The 17,284-nt window shown below is 36.4% G+C and overlaps 1 protein-coding gene across 1 annotated transcript in view; it reads left to right on the top strand.

Moving 5' to 3' along the window:
- Positions 1-17,284, top strand: part of DNAH5 (dynein axonemal heavy chain 5) — a 135,694-nt gene that overhangs the window by 84,845 nt on the left and 33,565 nt on the right. The window contains 8 exon segments of the mRNA XM_059836066.1: positions 188-383; positions 4,828-5,000; positions 7,593-7,723; positions 10,511-10,664; positions 11,461-11,728; positions 12,651-12,882; positions 14,460-14,574; positions 14,838-15,014. Coding sequence (XP_059692049.1) covers positions 188-383; positions 4,828-5,000; positions 7,593-7,723; positions 10,511-10,664; positions 11,461-11,728; positions 12,651-12,882; positions 14,460-14,574; positions 14,838-15,014 — 1,446 coding nt within the window.

The following is a 17,284-nucleotide window of genomic DNA, read 5'->3' as shown; positions in this document are numbered from 1 at the left end:
ATGTACGTTTAAAATGCTGTTGGGCAGGAAGAGAAGCTCGAGGTATCTCTCCTGAATAAACCCCAAAATACTACTGTTTCTTTTCTAGTGTTAATATGATTTTAAAATAAATAAAAACATGGCTTTTAAATTGGCATAGCTTTATTGCAAGCCTAATCTGACTGAAACGCTTTTTTTTTATATATAGGTACTGATAAAACTGTGGAAGCATGAATGTAAGTGTGTTATTGCTGATCGTTTCACAACCTCAGAAGATGTAAACTGGTTTGACACAGCTGTGGCAAAACTCATTGAGGAGGAATTTGAAGAAACAAAAGCTTTGCTGGGTCCTGAAATGGATGCATTCTTTGTTGACTTCTTAAGGGATGCACCTGAAAGAACTGGTAAAGATGGACTCTGATAACCATGGAGATGGCAAGAGTAGGAAAGGGGATATGATAAAATAGATGCTCATAAAAATATGTCTTAAAAATGCCAAGTAAGTTTATGCATCAAGGGTGGCTGTTCTGTCGAGTGACTTTGAAGGTAGTCTATGTTACCAACTGTGGCACATCTTTATATTCATGGGATTTTTAAATCCATATTTATATCCAGGTTATCTATATAAAAGAGCCTGCTTTCCATTTCCATCGATGTGGTAGATAGACAAAACTGCCAGATAGTGACCATGAGTCCATATTATTCTAAAATGAAGAGAGAAGTGTGGCATGAATGACTTGAAGTGGAGGGGTTGCAGTACTAGATAAAGGATAGCTCTGTAGCTACCATCCCCTAGAAACCTGGTAGAAGAATACTGGCTCTGGGCTGATCCAGTACTTCTTAGGAAATACCCGGTACTTGATTTTGTAACAAATGAGTATTATTTCAAAATCTCCTGAATGCCAGTAAAATCTCTTGAATTATCCATATGGCTTATAACAATGTCTTTGTGTCTTTTAAATAAAAACACTGTGTCACTGACCTTGCTAAATGACCTGGGAATGCAAAAGAACAGAAAACAGTTGTTTGGGTTTTGGGAAAGGTCATTATTTAAGCTATTGGATGATTCAGTTATCTGTGTTCATATCACTGTAATGATGGATAGTGGAGGCAATAAAAGGTTGGCATGAGTAGTCAAATGCCATTTAAAAATCTCTTCTTGGATAATTGAAGTATTCAGAAGGCAGTGACAAAAGGAGAGTAAAGGATAGGGAATGTTTAATTGGAAGGAATCAAATAGAAGTAAAAAGGAAACTGGTGTGAGAAAGTAGTCAAATACATCCTTAAATAACTTGCTAAACTGCAGCAATATAGAGAAGACTGAAATGTACGTCAGAATACATACTGAGGGAGTGAAGAGTGACTTTATTGCAAAAGTTTGAATCCACACTAAAAACCATTATGTTGAACTGAAAAATAAATGCAAAAAGAGGCATGTATTTCTCAAAATAACTTGCTTCCTGGTGACAATTTAAATGTACCTGCCCTGTAATGTGCCTTTCAGCATGAAACTTCATCTAAATACAAAGTAAGAAGCCCTCATTTAGAAAGGGTATGTTTTGTCCTCAATATGTTTGTCAGAGCCTTGAGAACCCCTTTCTGTTTTGGCTTTAAGTGAAAAGAATAACAAGTGTAATTTTGTTTTAATTGTCCCTTTAATGGAATTTAGTCTTGCCCGTTATTATGGAAGTGTGTAAGAACAGGAACTGGATTTCTGAGCTCTTAAATATATAAAAAAATACATCTGACATCAATTTCAAATAACCCTATTCTCAGGTTAGTGATATGTTTACATATACTCCCTGTATCTCTTTGGGTTGTATAGTCACAATGTATTTGTCCCTGAGACAAATACATGATGACTTGAGATGAAGTAGCTCAAATATCAACTGTTAGATCTTAGCTTCACAGAAATTATTAGTGGTGCAAGTGTTCTTGAGACCCTCAAACTGTTCAAAGGTGTTTTTTATCAGTTAGTTTTGACATTGCTATTTAGTACTTGTGATTCTGAATCTTGAGACCAGAGAAGAGTTTAAAATAATATATTATACCAGCTGCCTTTGTAAATAAAGTGTCTGCCCGTTCTTAGGTTTAGTACTTGATCATGCTGTCCTTTGACATTAATAATAAAACTGCAGGAACAGGATTAAGCTGATATAATTCTCTTAAACAGTTTGAAACTGTAAGAACATCACTACGGTTTAACTCCTTGCTGTATTCCTTATTAGTTCCTTATCAGTAGCTGAGTTGATTAAATGTCTCATTCAACTTATAAGCAACTTACTTCCACCTGGAATACTCCTTTGGTTTAACCAGTGTTTTTGCAGGTTAAAAAAAGAAATTGGTTAATGTAATTAGGCCTTAATCTAAAGGAGTGTTCATGTATGCAGAAACAATACAGAGCTAAAGAATTCTGAAATTAAGGTGACCAGACATACACAGAATGCAATATAAAGGACAGCTGAATGAAAATTAATCGTCACTTTATTTTGAGAGGTTTGGTTCTGTGGTAAAAGGCAATTTCCTTGAACTGGTGTTTATATATATGTGTGTGTATATATATATATGTGTGTATATATATATGTATGTTTGGTTTTTGGTGGATTTTTGTTTGGGGTTTTTTTGTTTGGTTGGTTTTTTTTTCTTTATTTTGCTTGGAAACTGCATGATTATTGGACTACTGCTAATTTGTAAAAGCAAAATATGCAAGAAGAAAATGGAGAAAACATACAAATGAGAAAAATATTACAAATACTATTCTAAATACAATACAGCTTGATTGATTTTTTTCACTTCTACTTCCCTTTCCACTGAGTTCCAGTACTTTACTAAGCATTAGGGAATACTTATTTTACTGGAATTACTTATTTCATTGATTTTTTAATTCCACTAGTTAGAGATAATATTGTGAATAATATATTTCTTCGGTAAGTAAGAGGAGGCTTAGCAAAACCGATTGTTAGTAATGATTGACCTATGGTAAATGGAAAAATATATCCTGCGGCATATAGATCATGAAAGCTTGAAACTAATGGAGCTAGCTGTATGTAAATAAGAGCAAAATTCCACTGTCTACTATTACTTTTTGAGGAAAACCAAACCAATCAACCAACCAACCAAAAATCCCATGGCGTCTGCTTGCTGGCACTCTTCCAATGAAGTTTGTCAGTTATTTGCTGATGAAGTGTGGGCTGGATGAGCAGTGAGATGCATTGAAAATTGGCTGAATGACCAAGCCCAGAGGGTGGTGCTGTCTAGTTGGAGGCCAGTAACTAGTGGTGTACCCCAGGGGTCAATAGTGGGTTCAGTAGTCTTCAACATCTTCATTAGTGATCTGGATGATGGGGCAGAGTGTACCCTCAGCAAGTTCCCAGGTGACACAAAACCGGGAGTAGTTGGTATGCCAGAGGGTTGTGCTGCCATCCAGAGGAACCTTGACAAGAACCTCGTAAGGTTCAACAAAGGGAATTGCAAAGTCCTGCACCTGGGGAGGAAAAATACCGTGTACCAGTGTATACTGGTGGCCACTCATCTGGAAAGCAGCTTTGCAGAAAAGGACCTGGGGGTGCTGGTGGACAGCAAGTTGACCATGAGACAGCAATGTGCCCTTGCAGAAAATAAAGGCTAGTGGCATTCTGGGCTTCATTAGAAGGTATGCTGCCAGCAGGTCGAGGGAGGTGATTCTTCCCCTTTATTCAGCACTGGTGAGGCCACACCTGGAGTGCTGTGTCCAGGTCTGGTCTCCTCAGTACAAGAAAGATGTGGACATACTGGAGAGTCCAATGAAGGGCCACAAAGATGACTAAGGACTCTTCTATGAGGAAAGGCTGAGAGAGCTGGGACTGTTCAGCCTGGAGAAGAGCAGACTCAGGGAGATCTCCTCAATATGTATAAATACTTGGAGGGAGGGTACAAAGAAGATGGATCCAGGCTCTTCGCAGTGGTGCCCAGTGACAGGCTCAGAGGCAATGGGCACAAACTGAAACACAGGAGGCTCCCTCTGAACATCAGGAAACACTTTTTTACTGTGGAAGGTGACTGAGCACTGGCACAGGTTGCCCAGAGAAGTTGCGGAGTCTCCATCCTTGGAGATATTCATAAGCCATCTGGACATGGTCTTGAGCTGGATCTAGGTGGCTCTGCTTGAGCAGGGAGTTGGACCAGGTGACCTCCAGAGGTCCCTGCCAACCTCAACACTTCTGTGATTTTATTTGCTGTGAGTAACAATTCTTACTAATGAAGGGTATGTTGCCTTTAAGCATGATTAATGCTTATGAATGGACAGATGAAACAGCAGCACTATTTCCTCCTTTCCTTTGGGTGGGGAAGAGTTGACAATCCCTTGTGGATTTTAGATCACTCAATGAAACAAATGTATGCCTTTTCACAGTGAATATACTTTTTTTTTTGCTGTGGTAATTATTCATTTTAGTAGTAATGTTTTTTTTACTAGTGCAATGATTTAATCAACTTAGAGTGTTTTTCTTTAACAAAAAAGATTATTTGCAATTTTTAACTGCAATATTTATTTACTTTCATTCTCTGGTGCTACTTTTGCTTCTAGCATCTATGTTAATTTCAGTTTTTCATCATTCAAATTTCAGATGCAAAGAAAGAGAAGGGTCCCTAGATTTTGCTGGTTTTGTCTTTGAGAATTAAGCAGCTAACTTACTGTTCTTTGTAGGTAGGGTATAAGCAGCACTCTCATACGTACATCTAATATGTAATATTATGTATAATAAACCTAGTTCTGGGTGGTTAAACAGACTTCTAATTACCTTCATTTACTCATCCCCACATTGAGCCTTTGTCAGCTGCTAACGTTTTGTTACTTGCATTTTGTTCTAGGTGAAAAATCAGAGGAACTTCATTTAGATATTCCCAAAATCTATGAGCCAATTTACTCCCTTCATCAGCTGCGGAATCGTTTAAATATGTTTTTACAAACATACAATGAGAATATCCGTGGTACCGGAATGGACATGGTTTTCTTCGAGGATGCTATGATTCATTTAGTCAAGGTACAGTCTTACTGGATTGCCATTTGTTGTTGTTGTTCACTTGCCCTCAGCACCTATGACTGGACGTATGTGCGAATCAAGGTAAATTACTTCTAAAACTTAAGCAGGTAATTTATTGCTGCAAATATTTTGTCTGTCACTCTGTGACTAGGTATTAAAACTCAACTTTTCTGAAAATGCACTGGATGGAACTATTCTTTTAGATCTGTCTTTCATGTCCGGTGGGATCATGGTCCTAACTATTCTAACTCTATTGCAACCTTGTTAATTCTTCTGAGAGCCCTTCCTCTCTTTGGAATGAGTCAAATGATATTCAGGTTAGGACATAATTGGTTGCTTATGAAGGAGTAGGCACAGCAGAGTAGGAATAAATGTAGTCCAAGCTTCTTTTGTAGATCCACAGTATACTCACTTCTTTTAAAATTCTATTGAATATGGATTGGAGCTGTCCATAATTTTTAGTGCAGCACAGCTTGATAGGATTGTCCACACAGAATAGGCTTCATACAAAGAAGAACCTTTTTTTTTTTCCTTTTAAACTAAAAAACCTATTGTTTCTCAATGAGGTTATCTGTATTTCTTATCATAAATTATTAAGAACTGAATATTGGATTGTACCATCCTAACAAATAATATAATAAGTATCAAAGCAATTTAAATTTAATTATAGTTGCCAAACACATTGCATCTGCAGTTGTCAAAATTTTGGGGTGGATTAGTCCCTTTCTTTTAAGGTCTTCTCTGCAAAATGGATGATGTTCTGCTATGGATTGCTTTAGGAAAATTGTTAGATCATCATCACACTCACTAACAATTTTCTGGTTTATTCCTGGTAAAAAAATCTATATAAATTCAGGATCTAGCCAAAAAAATCTTTTTTTTATTCACTGAAGAGTCGCCTGTCTTCAGGATTCTCTTTTTTGGCTAGCTAGATGGTAAATACCTGAAATATTATCGTAACTTTCACTTGGATAAAATGAATATGTAGTGCTTTCGGATCCCATATTCTTGAAAGCAGCATTTACAGCTGTGCAGGTCTGAGCTTTATGCATTAGCTAGACTTGAGACAGCTTCTAAGAGAAAGCTAGGTAAGCACGGTTAAGGTAATGCCTAATCTGAGTTGATGTAGTATGACTTGGATGAGTTAAAGCTGAGGAATATCTTAAACAGAGAACAAAGCTTCCAATTTACAGCTTGTGTGCCTCTGCCTGGAAGAGATCTAGTAGCCGTAACTGAAGTGATGAGCAATATTCCAAGAGTAGTGTTCAAATCTATTTTTCTTTCTTTGGTTAAATACTAAGTATGCTTAGAGTAAGCCTTTATACTTTATTTTATCTTTGCTTATAAAACATTAACCTATGAAAAATAACAAGTACATTGCACTCAATATGTAAAATATATGTGTTTAAAACTGCAGAAAATTGACATGACTGTTTTTAATAACTTGAAAAAAAGTATGTTAGAGGAAAGGCAAGTAAATAGGTGTCCCAGGCTGCTTATTGGCATGATGGAATCCTAGGGGCATCAGAGGGATATTCAAGATAAAGAGAACAGGAGCCAATACTCTGCATCATTTCTTGTGGAGAGGAGACCAGCTGCTAACCAGCTGGTTGGTATTACCTTGCCTTTGAGAGGGAAGTGGCTCCATGATGTTCTGGAAATTCATGTAGGCTCTTCTGTATACTATGTGTATCTGTCCATGTACAACTGATGGGGTGTTTGTCTCCTATGCTTAAAGGCATATTTTCTCAGCATCAGGTAACATCTCCTACCCATTTCCAGATTTCTTGGCATTGTTTTTTGGCTGAGGACAGTGGGATGGGTGCTGCATGTAGTTCACAGTTAGTGCTGAAATTTTTTTTGCTCTGAATTGCAAAAGGTCTGGTTGTTTACATCACACTGTCCTGAATTGAAGGGAAATGTGGAGTAGCAGGTAACTACTGCCTTTTGCTTTAAAAGATAAATAATGAAATGGGAAAGAAAAGGAGATCTACCTGGGAGGTGTTCCACTGTGACCAAATATTCACACTGATATTGTGCGTTTTTATAATCAAGTAAACTAGAAGCTTAAGAAGTTTGATTATAAAGGCAGTATTACGACCCTCTGCATAGACTACTGGAGACTGTTTCTCCTGAATTTAACATGCCTGGGACAACTTGTCTTTCTGGTCACAATGAAGGGGCCTGGAGAGATAAGTCTTACTGAAGTTGTCCAGAGGGTATGGTATTGGGGAAATTATTATTTCCTTCCCAATTTTAATAATCTGTCATGCTATGATAACACATCACTAATAAATCCCAGTTGAGATTTACTTGTGCTTTGTGGAACTGTAAGATGCAATTCTACTGATAACTGAAAGTTCACAGTGATGGAATCAAGTGGTTACTATAGTATTGGGAGGTTTACAGAAAATATCGCAAAGCGCAGATGTCCATAGAACATGTTAATAGTAATATAGAATCCCTTAATTAAACCTTGATATTTCTATTTGTTCTGCATTTCTAATGTAACTTTATTACTGCAGTATCATAGGATTTTCGGGTGTGTAACTTTTACACATTGTAGCAGTAAATGACTATGATCTTACACAGATTTCTCGGGTGATTCGCACTCCTCGTGGAAATGCTCTTTTAGTTGGAGTTGGTGGCTCAGGAAAGCAGAGCTTGACAAGACTGGCATCTTTCATAGCTGGCTATGATACATTCCAGATAATGTTAACAAGGTGAGCATTAATTAAAATCTAAGTAAATAAGTACTTTGTGTTTGAACTCTTTCTTATAAAAACAGGCTCCCAGTCTCTGCAGTGGGAGAAGGAACAATCTTAGCATAGGCTGAGCACCGTTGGCTAGGATGGAAGGACATGAAAATAATTTGAGACTTACTAAATTTGCTTGATTTTTCTACAATAAGTCTGAGCTTTTACCACCTTTGGAGTAGTAAACTGTTTCATGTGTTTCATAGAATTAGAAGGAATATTGGCAGTGTCAAGTTATCTTTACTCTGTGTCTTTACACAGTACACTAAACTTTACTGAAAGTATTTGTAGGTGCTATCTATCCATAATGCCTTTATGAGTTTATCTTGTAATATTTGAAATAAAGCCTGTGTGAGGAGATGGAATCCTCATTTCTGCCCATGAATTTGGTAGATCTTATGTATATGTCAATATTTTGACAGTCTTTTCCAAGTATATCTTGTTTTATTTCATATTGTTCAACTCAATGTGGTTTCATTTGGAATAACTCATAAAAAATATAAAAAATAAATTATAAATCCTTCTCTGAATATTTTAGAATATGAGCGCCTCCCAAAGTGTCTGTGGGACAAGTCAATGATCAGGAAATATTTTCAGCACTCAAAGAAGATGTCATTGTAGAGAAGTGAAATTATTTTAGTTCTTTCACAGCTGTGTTGGCTGCAGAAGAAATAGTAGATTCACATGTGGGAATGCCTCTTGATAAGATTCTCATCAGAGGATCTATCTGAAATAGGAATGACTTCAGGAGATATTCCCATACAGTTGACAAAACAAGCAGTAAAAAACTGCTGTATATCATTCACAAAGAATTATGAAGACACTAGAGGGTGAAATATTGAATTAAGAAAGTGGTGTGCAGCTTCCCACTTAAAGTTGCCTTGGCACCAGAGGATCATAAGAAGGCCTATATAATGCCCATAAAAAAAAAAAAAAGTCCAGAAAACATCTGGGGATCTGGGGAACCCTTACACATTAAGGCTTGTAAACCCGATGTGTGCACTAGTTGAATTAAAGAAACTATCATGAAGAATAGGCTGAGTGAAGATTTGAATAAACATGATTTTAGGAAAGACTCATCAAAGATTCTGATAAAACATAATCCTGCCCTTGGAGTTCTCCAAGTGGGTCAACAAGTAAGAGTAGAAGTGTGATCTGACTGATAAAATTAAACTCCATGCTTTTCTAACCTTAAGAGTTTATCTAAAACACATCTAATAATTTGTGCCAAAATACCTCTGGGAAAAATTTTGAATCCTTGTTTGATGGAATCATTTGCCCTTTGTTAATCCAAAATTTCCTGTTCTGTGAGTTCTTAAGGATAATAATTGTTGGATTTTAAATGGTTTCATTTAGTTCACCAAGGTGGATGATAGTCATATTGCTAATTCAATGTGTATAACAAAGTATTTTTTTCAGGTCACTATTTTTGTCTAATTTTGAGTAATTAACTGAATAACTCTCCCAATTATTATTTCCCCCTGCAGATGAATCAAAAGGGCATAGAATTTTTTTGTCTTTTCTGTGTCCAGTTCTAATTTTCGTGGTGTCTTTGCTTTTGAAGTGTCTTATTTATAAACACATGTATAGGACCTTATCTTAGTGGTTATGATATCTTTGCTGGAACACAAAAAATTATCTTCTTAATCATCAAGAAAAATTTGTAAACCCAATGTATTTATTTCCTGACCTCCTCCCTAGTAATGAGGAGCTATTGTACAATTTCTGATTTTTCAGGTCATACATGAAATCATTATTGTTACATAAGAAACTTTATTAAGTTGCATGCAATCACTTCTCTGTTTTAATTCCCAGTGGGCATCCAAGAGACCTCAGCTTTTATTGCCCTCCTTTATCTAGCCGGAGAGATCATTCCAGTGTAACCTTGGGTATTGGGTTTGCGTGGCAAGGTTTTGGTAGCAGGGGGGCTACAGGGGTGGCTTCTGTGAGAACCTGCTAGAAGCTTCCCCCATGTTCGATAGAGCCAGTGCCATCCAGCTCCAAGATGGACCTGCTGCTGGCCAAGGCTGAGCCCATCAGTGACTGTGGTAGCACCTCTGTGATAACGTAGTTAAGAAGGAGAAAAAAACTGCTGTGCAACAGTAGCCAGAAGAGAGGAGTGACCATATGTGAGAGAAACAACTCTGCAGACACCTAGGTCAACCCACCACGCCTTGTCTAATAATTTTTATGTTTTTTAATCTCTTAGTTTGCTGCTGCTCTCTTTCCTTTTTGTAAAACTGTGGGTGCCACTACGGGTGATGACTTCCACCAGAAGGGCTGACTAGTTTGATTTTTTTAATTAGTCAATAAAATCTAAAGTATCTTGTTGCACCTAGCACATGACAAAATCCTGTGAGACAGCACGTGTCTGTCTCTTCACTGTTTCTAGCAAAAGAGAAATAAATAGCATGATAAGACCTTAGGTTTGGGGTTTTTTTATTGGTTTTTTTTGGCTTTTTTGGTGCGTTTGGGGTGTGGGCTTGTAGGGTTTTTTATTTCTTCATTTCTTTTATTGATGTGGGAGGTGAAAAAGAGAGCGGGAAAGAGAAGAATGGATTAAGTATTTAATGTGAGACTTTGAAATGAGCTATGTCTTTCCTCCTAATCTAAATGAAAATTGCTGGACTTTGGCACGTTTTTTCCTTAAATGTCAAGAGATCGTTTCTCTCTTAAGTTTGCTTGTTCTTTTTCTTTTAACCGAAAGGCCTTTTTAAAAGAAATGAATCCTAGTACAACTGTCCTTTTTTGTAGATTGTACAACACTTTAAACTTGATGGAAGATCTGAAACTCTTGTACAGAACAGCAGGACTGCAAGGGAAAGGCATCTGTTTTCTTTTTACAGACAATGAGATTAAAGATGAGTCTTTCCTGGAATACCTGAACAATGTTTTATCATCAGGAGAGGTAAGATGACTTCTCATGATTGTCCTGTTTTTAATTTTATAATTCTGAAGTAGAATAACCAAATTTATTTGAAGATTCTTTTATATGTCAAGGGACATACTTTCACAAACTAAAACTCAAGTGCTTTTTATCATTACAGTATTATAAAAATAGAAACAACCCATTGTACTAGGTTAGAGTGAGACAAAGCTATTGTAAAATTAAGAATGAGCATCATCATTCCGTACAGAGAAATTGTCTATGTCAGACCCTTTTAAATGTGTTGACAAGTAGTCACGGACATGCAAATAGCTTAAAAAAAAAAAAAAAAAAATTGGGACTTGGGGAACACCACTGAAGTTTAACAAAATTGTCTGTTAAATTAAATATCTTATTGGTTTACAATTAGTTTTTGTATGGTAAATGTATGTCAAGAATGGATGGGGTGGCTTTTATTGTTTGTTTTAATTTAGTTATTAATTTAATTTTTATTTTGGGGGTGTGTTTCAGAGTAATTTCTACTAGTTATTAGAATATTAAGAGAAGAAAGTAAAGCCATTGTACATGGATTCTTTGTTTTTCACATGGGAGTGTGGGTTTTACTTTTACAGCAAGTTAGATTTAAGCATCTTTAATGGAAACACTTCAGTAAATGTTCTGGTTTAAAGAAGTGGGGTGGGTCCTAATAAATTAAGGGTCTGAAATGTATGTCCCTTCCTGAAATGCTGTCTATTAAATAAACCTTATGCTCTATACTCTATTTTGGATCATCTTGTAAAGTGTGAAAAAAAAAAAAAAATCTTCCTTTTTCTTAAAGGTGTCAAACTTACTTGCACGTGATGAAGTAGATGAGATCATTAGTGACCTCCTACCCACCTTCAAAAAGGAACATCCACGTAGACCTCCAAGCAGTGAGGTTCTGTATGACTACTTCATGACCAGAGTCCGTCGGAACCTTCATGTGGTTCTTTGCTTTTCACCAGTAGGTGAAAAATTCCGAAAGAGGGCCCTGAAGTTCCCTGCTCTCATTTCTGGATGCACTATAGATTGGTTCAGCCGATGGCCTAAGGATGCTCTAGTGGCAGGTAGGTGTAGGTTTTGTCTTTGTAGATATTTAATTCTCTGAGCGGTGGTCATGAAGTTGTTTTAATTGCTTTGAATTTTTCCAGCACACTGGCAGAAGAAACTTACTTGCTTCTAAAATTTGATATAGATGTTTTCTTCTTTAAAGCTTGCTGCGTTAAACTGTTGAAGTATTTCTAACAGAGGAAAGGCTTTGAACACAGTTTGAAGAAAAATTCCCCTTGAAGATGGCTTAAAGGCATTAGTAAAGAAGGCAAAATACTACTAAAGAAAGTGATTATTAGTGACTGAGCCTGTGATCAAGCATACAGAGGAAGGCTGTGATTACCCAGTCCATGGTAGCTAGCAGTTAGACAGGTTCAGAGAGAAAAAGCAGCTGTACACTTTGGAAGTGAAAGAATACCAGATCCTTGGCTATACTTTCTACTGAGAAGTGTGGAATAATGTTAAGAATCTGATGGTGGAGAGTAAAGAATACTGGGGTTTCAGAAGCTGGGTGAAAGCTGACATATCTTGTTGATGCAATGTGAAAGCATCTCCCATGTCAGAGCTGTCAATAAGTTGATTGATAATTAGTATTTACATTTTAAATTCATTTTATAGAAGACATCAAGAAGGTGAAGACTTTGACTTCCAGAGGTGTTCTCTGCTTTGCAACTATTGCCTAGTGTAATCAATACCATCCTTTAGTAGACCACATATTGGATCGTGAAATGTTAAAAATAAAATGCTATTTAAAGTTCAGCCACGTATGGAGCCAAATGTATATGAGTAGGTGGTGCACAGGTCAATGGCAGATGAAGATTTAAATTAGATGAAATATTTCTCTTTTTCCTGGTACTTAGCCTTTATATTGCCTTGTTCATAAGCTAAGAGTTTTTGCCAAATATTTACTTACATGTATGTTTTTCTTTGTTTCCTAAGTATCTGAACATTTCCTGTCCTCATTTGATATGGACTGCACAGCTGATACAAAGAGGGAAATTGTGCAGTGTATGGGCTCATTCCAGGATGGAGTGGCAGAGAAGTGTTCTGATTACTTTCAAAGATACAGACGTTCTACACATGTGACTCCCAAATCCTACCTGTCCTTCATTCAGGCATATAAAACCACATACAAAGAAAAACGTGCTGAAGTGCAGACATTAGCAAACAGGTACACCACTCGATTTACTACTGTCTTTCTGTAGTTTTCTTCCCTAGATATGTATATTCTGATACGTTTCGTTTCAATGCATGGCTTGTCTCTTTGCACAGCAAAAGGATTATTTTTTTTTCGAGTTGTGTAAAGGTGTAACTTGATCAAATATTATAGTTGCTCCTGGCATAGAACTTAAAGACTATATATTTTTGGAAGGGGAAAAAGGGTAATGATGTATGAAAAAGCAAGGTAGTGGGGAAAAAAAGTGAATATAAATTATTACCATGTATTTTTAATGAATAAAAGAAAACATCTACATGTAATTTCATAATATATTCACAATAGCGTTTAATTTACCAGAGAGCAACTTTTTTCTTGCTAAACAGTTGTATCCTCCTGATATGAACATGTAAGAAATACCTTTGGTGTTTTTGGTTTTGTGATCATAGAGCCTAATTTTGGCTGCTGAGCTTTTTACATGCATATTATTCAAGTGGTTTTGATATATTCATTCTCCTTTTCAGATACATTATTAAACTAATGAAGTCTATTTGCAGATTTATCTTCATGTCAGAAATACTCAAATAGAATGTAAAATTAGCATTTGGTGTATCAGTTGGTATCACCCTTAAGAAAAACTCTCTTCTCACTTTTGAAAGATTGGCACAAAGAGCTGGAAGCCTTTAAGAAAGGCTCAAACTAGTTTATTTCACTTTGAAACATTCTTTGGTTTCGAAGCCAAATTGAGTTAGAAATCTGTACTTACAGTATGGGTGAAGACTTGTAAAACAGAGAGGTCTGGTCCTGTTTTCTACCTTCTGATGCCTCAAATGTACCAGATTAGTTTGTGTGTGTCAATTTGTTTCACTTAACCTTAGTTACATAGTCTGAATTGCTTTAGCAGGTGTTACTCTTTACCTGTTCTCCTGTACTTGTTTAGCTGTACAAGTACTGCCTAGCCTTTGCAATAGCAGCCTCTGTAGAGGCCACTTAAACTTGTCTGAAAAGTCCCAAGTGAGGACTTACATTTTGATAGACAAAAAGCACTGTTGAAGGGATATTTTTATACTGAATGAGAAAAGTGTTATCTCTATGCTATTCTTCTGTTACTCTCTTTTGGCTGGTCTTGATTTCAATATTTTGATTTTATTAGCCTTTTCAATATCTTCTTCAAACAAGAAATAGTGATTTGAGATATTTCTCAGGATTCTAGTGATCAGAAAATGGTTTCTGCTGTATAGAACTCAGTCCTTTGACTATCAGGTTGGAGCTCAAGAGGGATGGTGACATATATGGAACCCATGTATAGGACTTTTATGCAATAATAAAGGCATACTGTTTGAGTTAGAAATGGGTAAAATTTCAAGCCACAGACTCTCTTTATGTAATTCTTTATTGTTCAGTTTCTTGATTGTGAAGACATCAGGCACTTCTGTGAAAGTTCCTGTACAAGTTTTGTTTTTGGTGTAAAACCTCTTTTGCTAGTGTTTGTTATGGTTGATGTGATTCATTCTATCAATGGAATACTTTGGAAAGCGGAGTGTAAATTACATAGGGAATTACATGCTTCTTATTTTGCTTTTTAACTCCAGAATGAATACTGGACTGGAAAAATTGAAAGAGGCCTCTGAGTCAGTGGCTGCTCTAAGCAGAGAGTTGGAGGTAAAAGAGAAGGAGCTTCAAATTGCCAATGAAAAAGCTGACATGGTATGTACAACCTTCAAAGTGTATTGCTGTTTGATTGTTTTGCTCTTTTTGTTTCTTCTATTTTGGAAAGATTAATCAAGTAAAAGGAAGTTAAGTGTTGGGAACAAAGGGATCTTGGAAACTTACAACAGTGACGAAAGTAATCTTGTTTGAGTTTTCTGGTTCTGGAATTCAATAGATAAAATTTTACAACAAAAATTAATACATTCTTCCAACTAGGTGTTTTCTTTAATATTTGGCACATGGGCTTTCTCACATTCTAGGTATTGAAAGAAGTTACTGTAAAAGCACAGGCTGCTGAGAAGGTGAAGGGTGAAGTTCAGAAAGTGAAAGACAAAGCTCAAGCTATTGTAGACAGTATCTCAGCTGACAAAGCCATTGCTGAACAGAAGTTGGAAGCTGCTAAGCCTGCTTTGGAAGAGGCAGAAGCAGCCTTACAGGTTAGTACTTGGACCATGTATAACATTATTTTACTGCTAAGGAGGTGGGCTTCTTTGAAAACAAATATAAGATTGCAGGCGCATTGCATAACTCATCAGTTGACAGAAAATGTATGCAAATAAATATACATATTTTGAGGCTTTTTAGGTTCAGTTTTGTTTTTCTTTTTCCACCTGAGTACTAAATCCAAAATAGGCTGTTTTTCATAACTGGGCAAGTTTTAACTTTCATTTGAAACTATAGTTGATCTATGATGTGCTGCAGGTTGATATTAGACCAGTAACTGAATGTTGATACTTCTATAAAACAACTTGTATGCAATGAGTGAGGAAGTGCCTTCCATTTAAAAACAGTTATAAGTCTATCCAAATGTAACCCTCCTGTTTTATTTTCAGTCTTCACTAGTGACTGATCCACTCTTTTCTGCCTTCTTCAAAAACATTTTCTTTTTTTCTTATGAGTTGTGGCATTACCCAGATTTCTAGCATTCACCATGGCACTTCATGTCTTTCAACATACTCTTTTTGTAAAGCTTTTTTAATAGAGTGATAACACTCTGCCCATATCTTGACATGATGATGTGTCGTTAGTGATGAAAAAAGATTAATTTTTGTTGATCTTGAATAGTATTTTTTTTTTAATGTCTGTTCAGCTGACTATAAGAGAATGTCCCTCAAGGCATTTCTGTCGTAAGCAGCAGTAGTGGGATCTGAAGTGTATCTAATACTGGAGGCTGGCAGGGAGCTGGCATCTCAAGAAATAGAAAAGAATGAAGGAAAAATGTGAGGGATAAAACTCAAAGGTTGTTATGTAGATTTACTGGAAGGTTTTCCTTTCCACTTGAGAGGCTGCAAAAGGTTGTGACGGTTAAAGACTATTGTGACGTTCCTTCAAATCAAAGTCTTCAAAATCTACTATAAATAAGTTTTCATGGATCTTCTGAATGTATGACTTCACTTTGAGGGAGAGGTGCTTAACAATCTCTGACTGCCATGATTCTTGAAGGGCAGAGTGGAAATACCTAAATGAAAGCTGATGACATGACAGCTGAAAAGAGTGGAATAAGAGAGCAGGTCTGAATAATAAGATCCTGGTACTTAGCTACAAGAAAAAGGTTAAAAAAAACCCCAAAACACCCAGAGGTGGGCAAGCATTCTGACAAGTGTATAAACAAACAATGCTAACTGTGCAGTGTCTAAGGTATGAAAAGAGCACCAGCGTCCTGTGTCCTGTCCTGCATCTTATTACAGTTTACTTTTTGGTTTTGGCTAAAGTTACCAAGCCAAAACAATACTGCTCTTCTTGAAATTTTGGATTCTGATAAATGAAAATTCGATTTTAAGGAAAAGCTACACTACCATTATTGTGAGACTTCACAATAGAGAAAAGTGGTTGGGCTTAATCTTGAAATTCTTGCATTTGCCATAATAAATTTCTTTGCCTGTGCCTAAAGGGGAAAAGAAAACTATCATAAAAGCAAGCCTATCAGCATGCATACCTGTATTCTCAGCGTGCATTCATTCATTGAGAAACTCCTTTAAGTAAGAAAATTCTCTGTATGAGTCTGTATAGGGCTGCATCTTTCAAAAATAAATCTCACAATCATGGATTTGTGAACTTCCTGCTAGGGATTCCTATAATAGAATTCTGCTTGCAGTGTAGACAAATGCCTGTTAAAATATTTGATAAACATAAAGGTCACTTCCCAGATAAAAAAAAATATCTGTGGTTGGTTATTTTTCTCCATTCTTTACCTATTTTAGGGCTGCTAAATGCTACATTAAGAGACAGGTACAGAACAGCTTATAACCATTTTTAAACATATAGTGAGATTAATTTTTTTAAGTTTGAGTAAGAATTGTCAAAGTTCAATAAAACTTAGTTGCACTTTGTCCTGCAATAAAAATGGCACGTTAAATGCACAACTAGAAGTAAATAAATAAAAGGAAATTAAGTGCAACTCTTCTGCCACAATTTGGATGGTGGCAAAAAAGGCTGGGCTGAATTTCCTAAAGGTCTCTAAGAAACACTGGTTAAAGTTTCCGCACAGATATCTGGAAAAACTCAGCTGAATTATCAGGTGCACGCTGAACGCAACAAGCAGCAAAATATTGAAGGGAAACAGAAGGCAGGCAAAAGGGAGGTGATCAGGATACTCTGCAGTAATTTACAATCCCTTTCTTGAAGTATAAATACAAGTAATTAAAATCTTCCTTTATGAATTCCCAGTGAGGCATGTGCTAGGCTAGAAGCAAGGTGTCATAACTCC

This window comes from Gavia stellata, chromosome 3 (genome assembly GCF_030936135.1).
Source record: "Gavia stellata isolate bGavSte3 chromosome 3, bGavSte3.hap2, whole genome shotgun sequence".
In the NCBI taxonomy this organism is placed as follows: domain Eukaryota; kingdom Metazoa; phylum Chordata; class Aves; order Gaviiformes; family Gaviidae; genus Gavia; species Gavia stellata.
The sequence above is the reverse complement of the archived record's forward strand: the minus strand, read 5'-3'. Positions and strand labels throughout refer to the sequence as shown.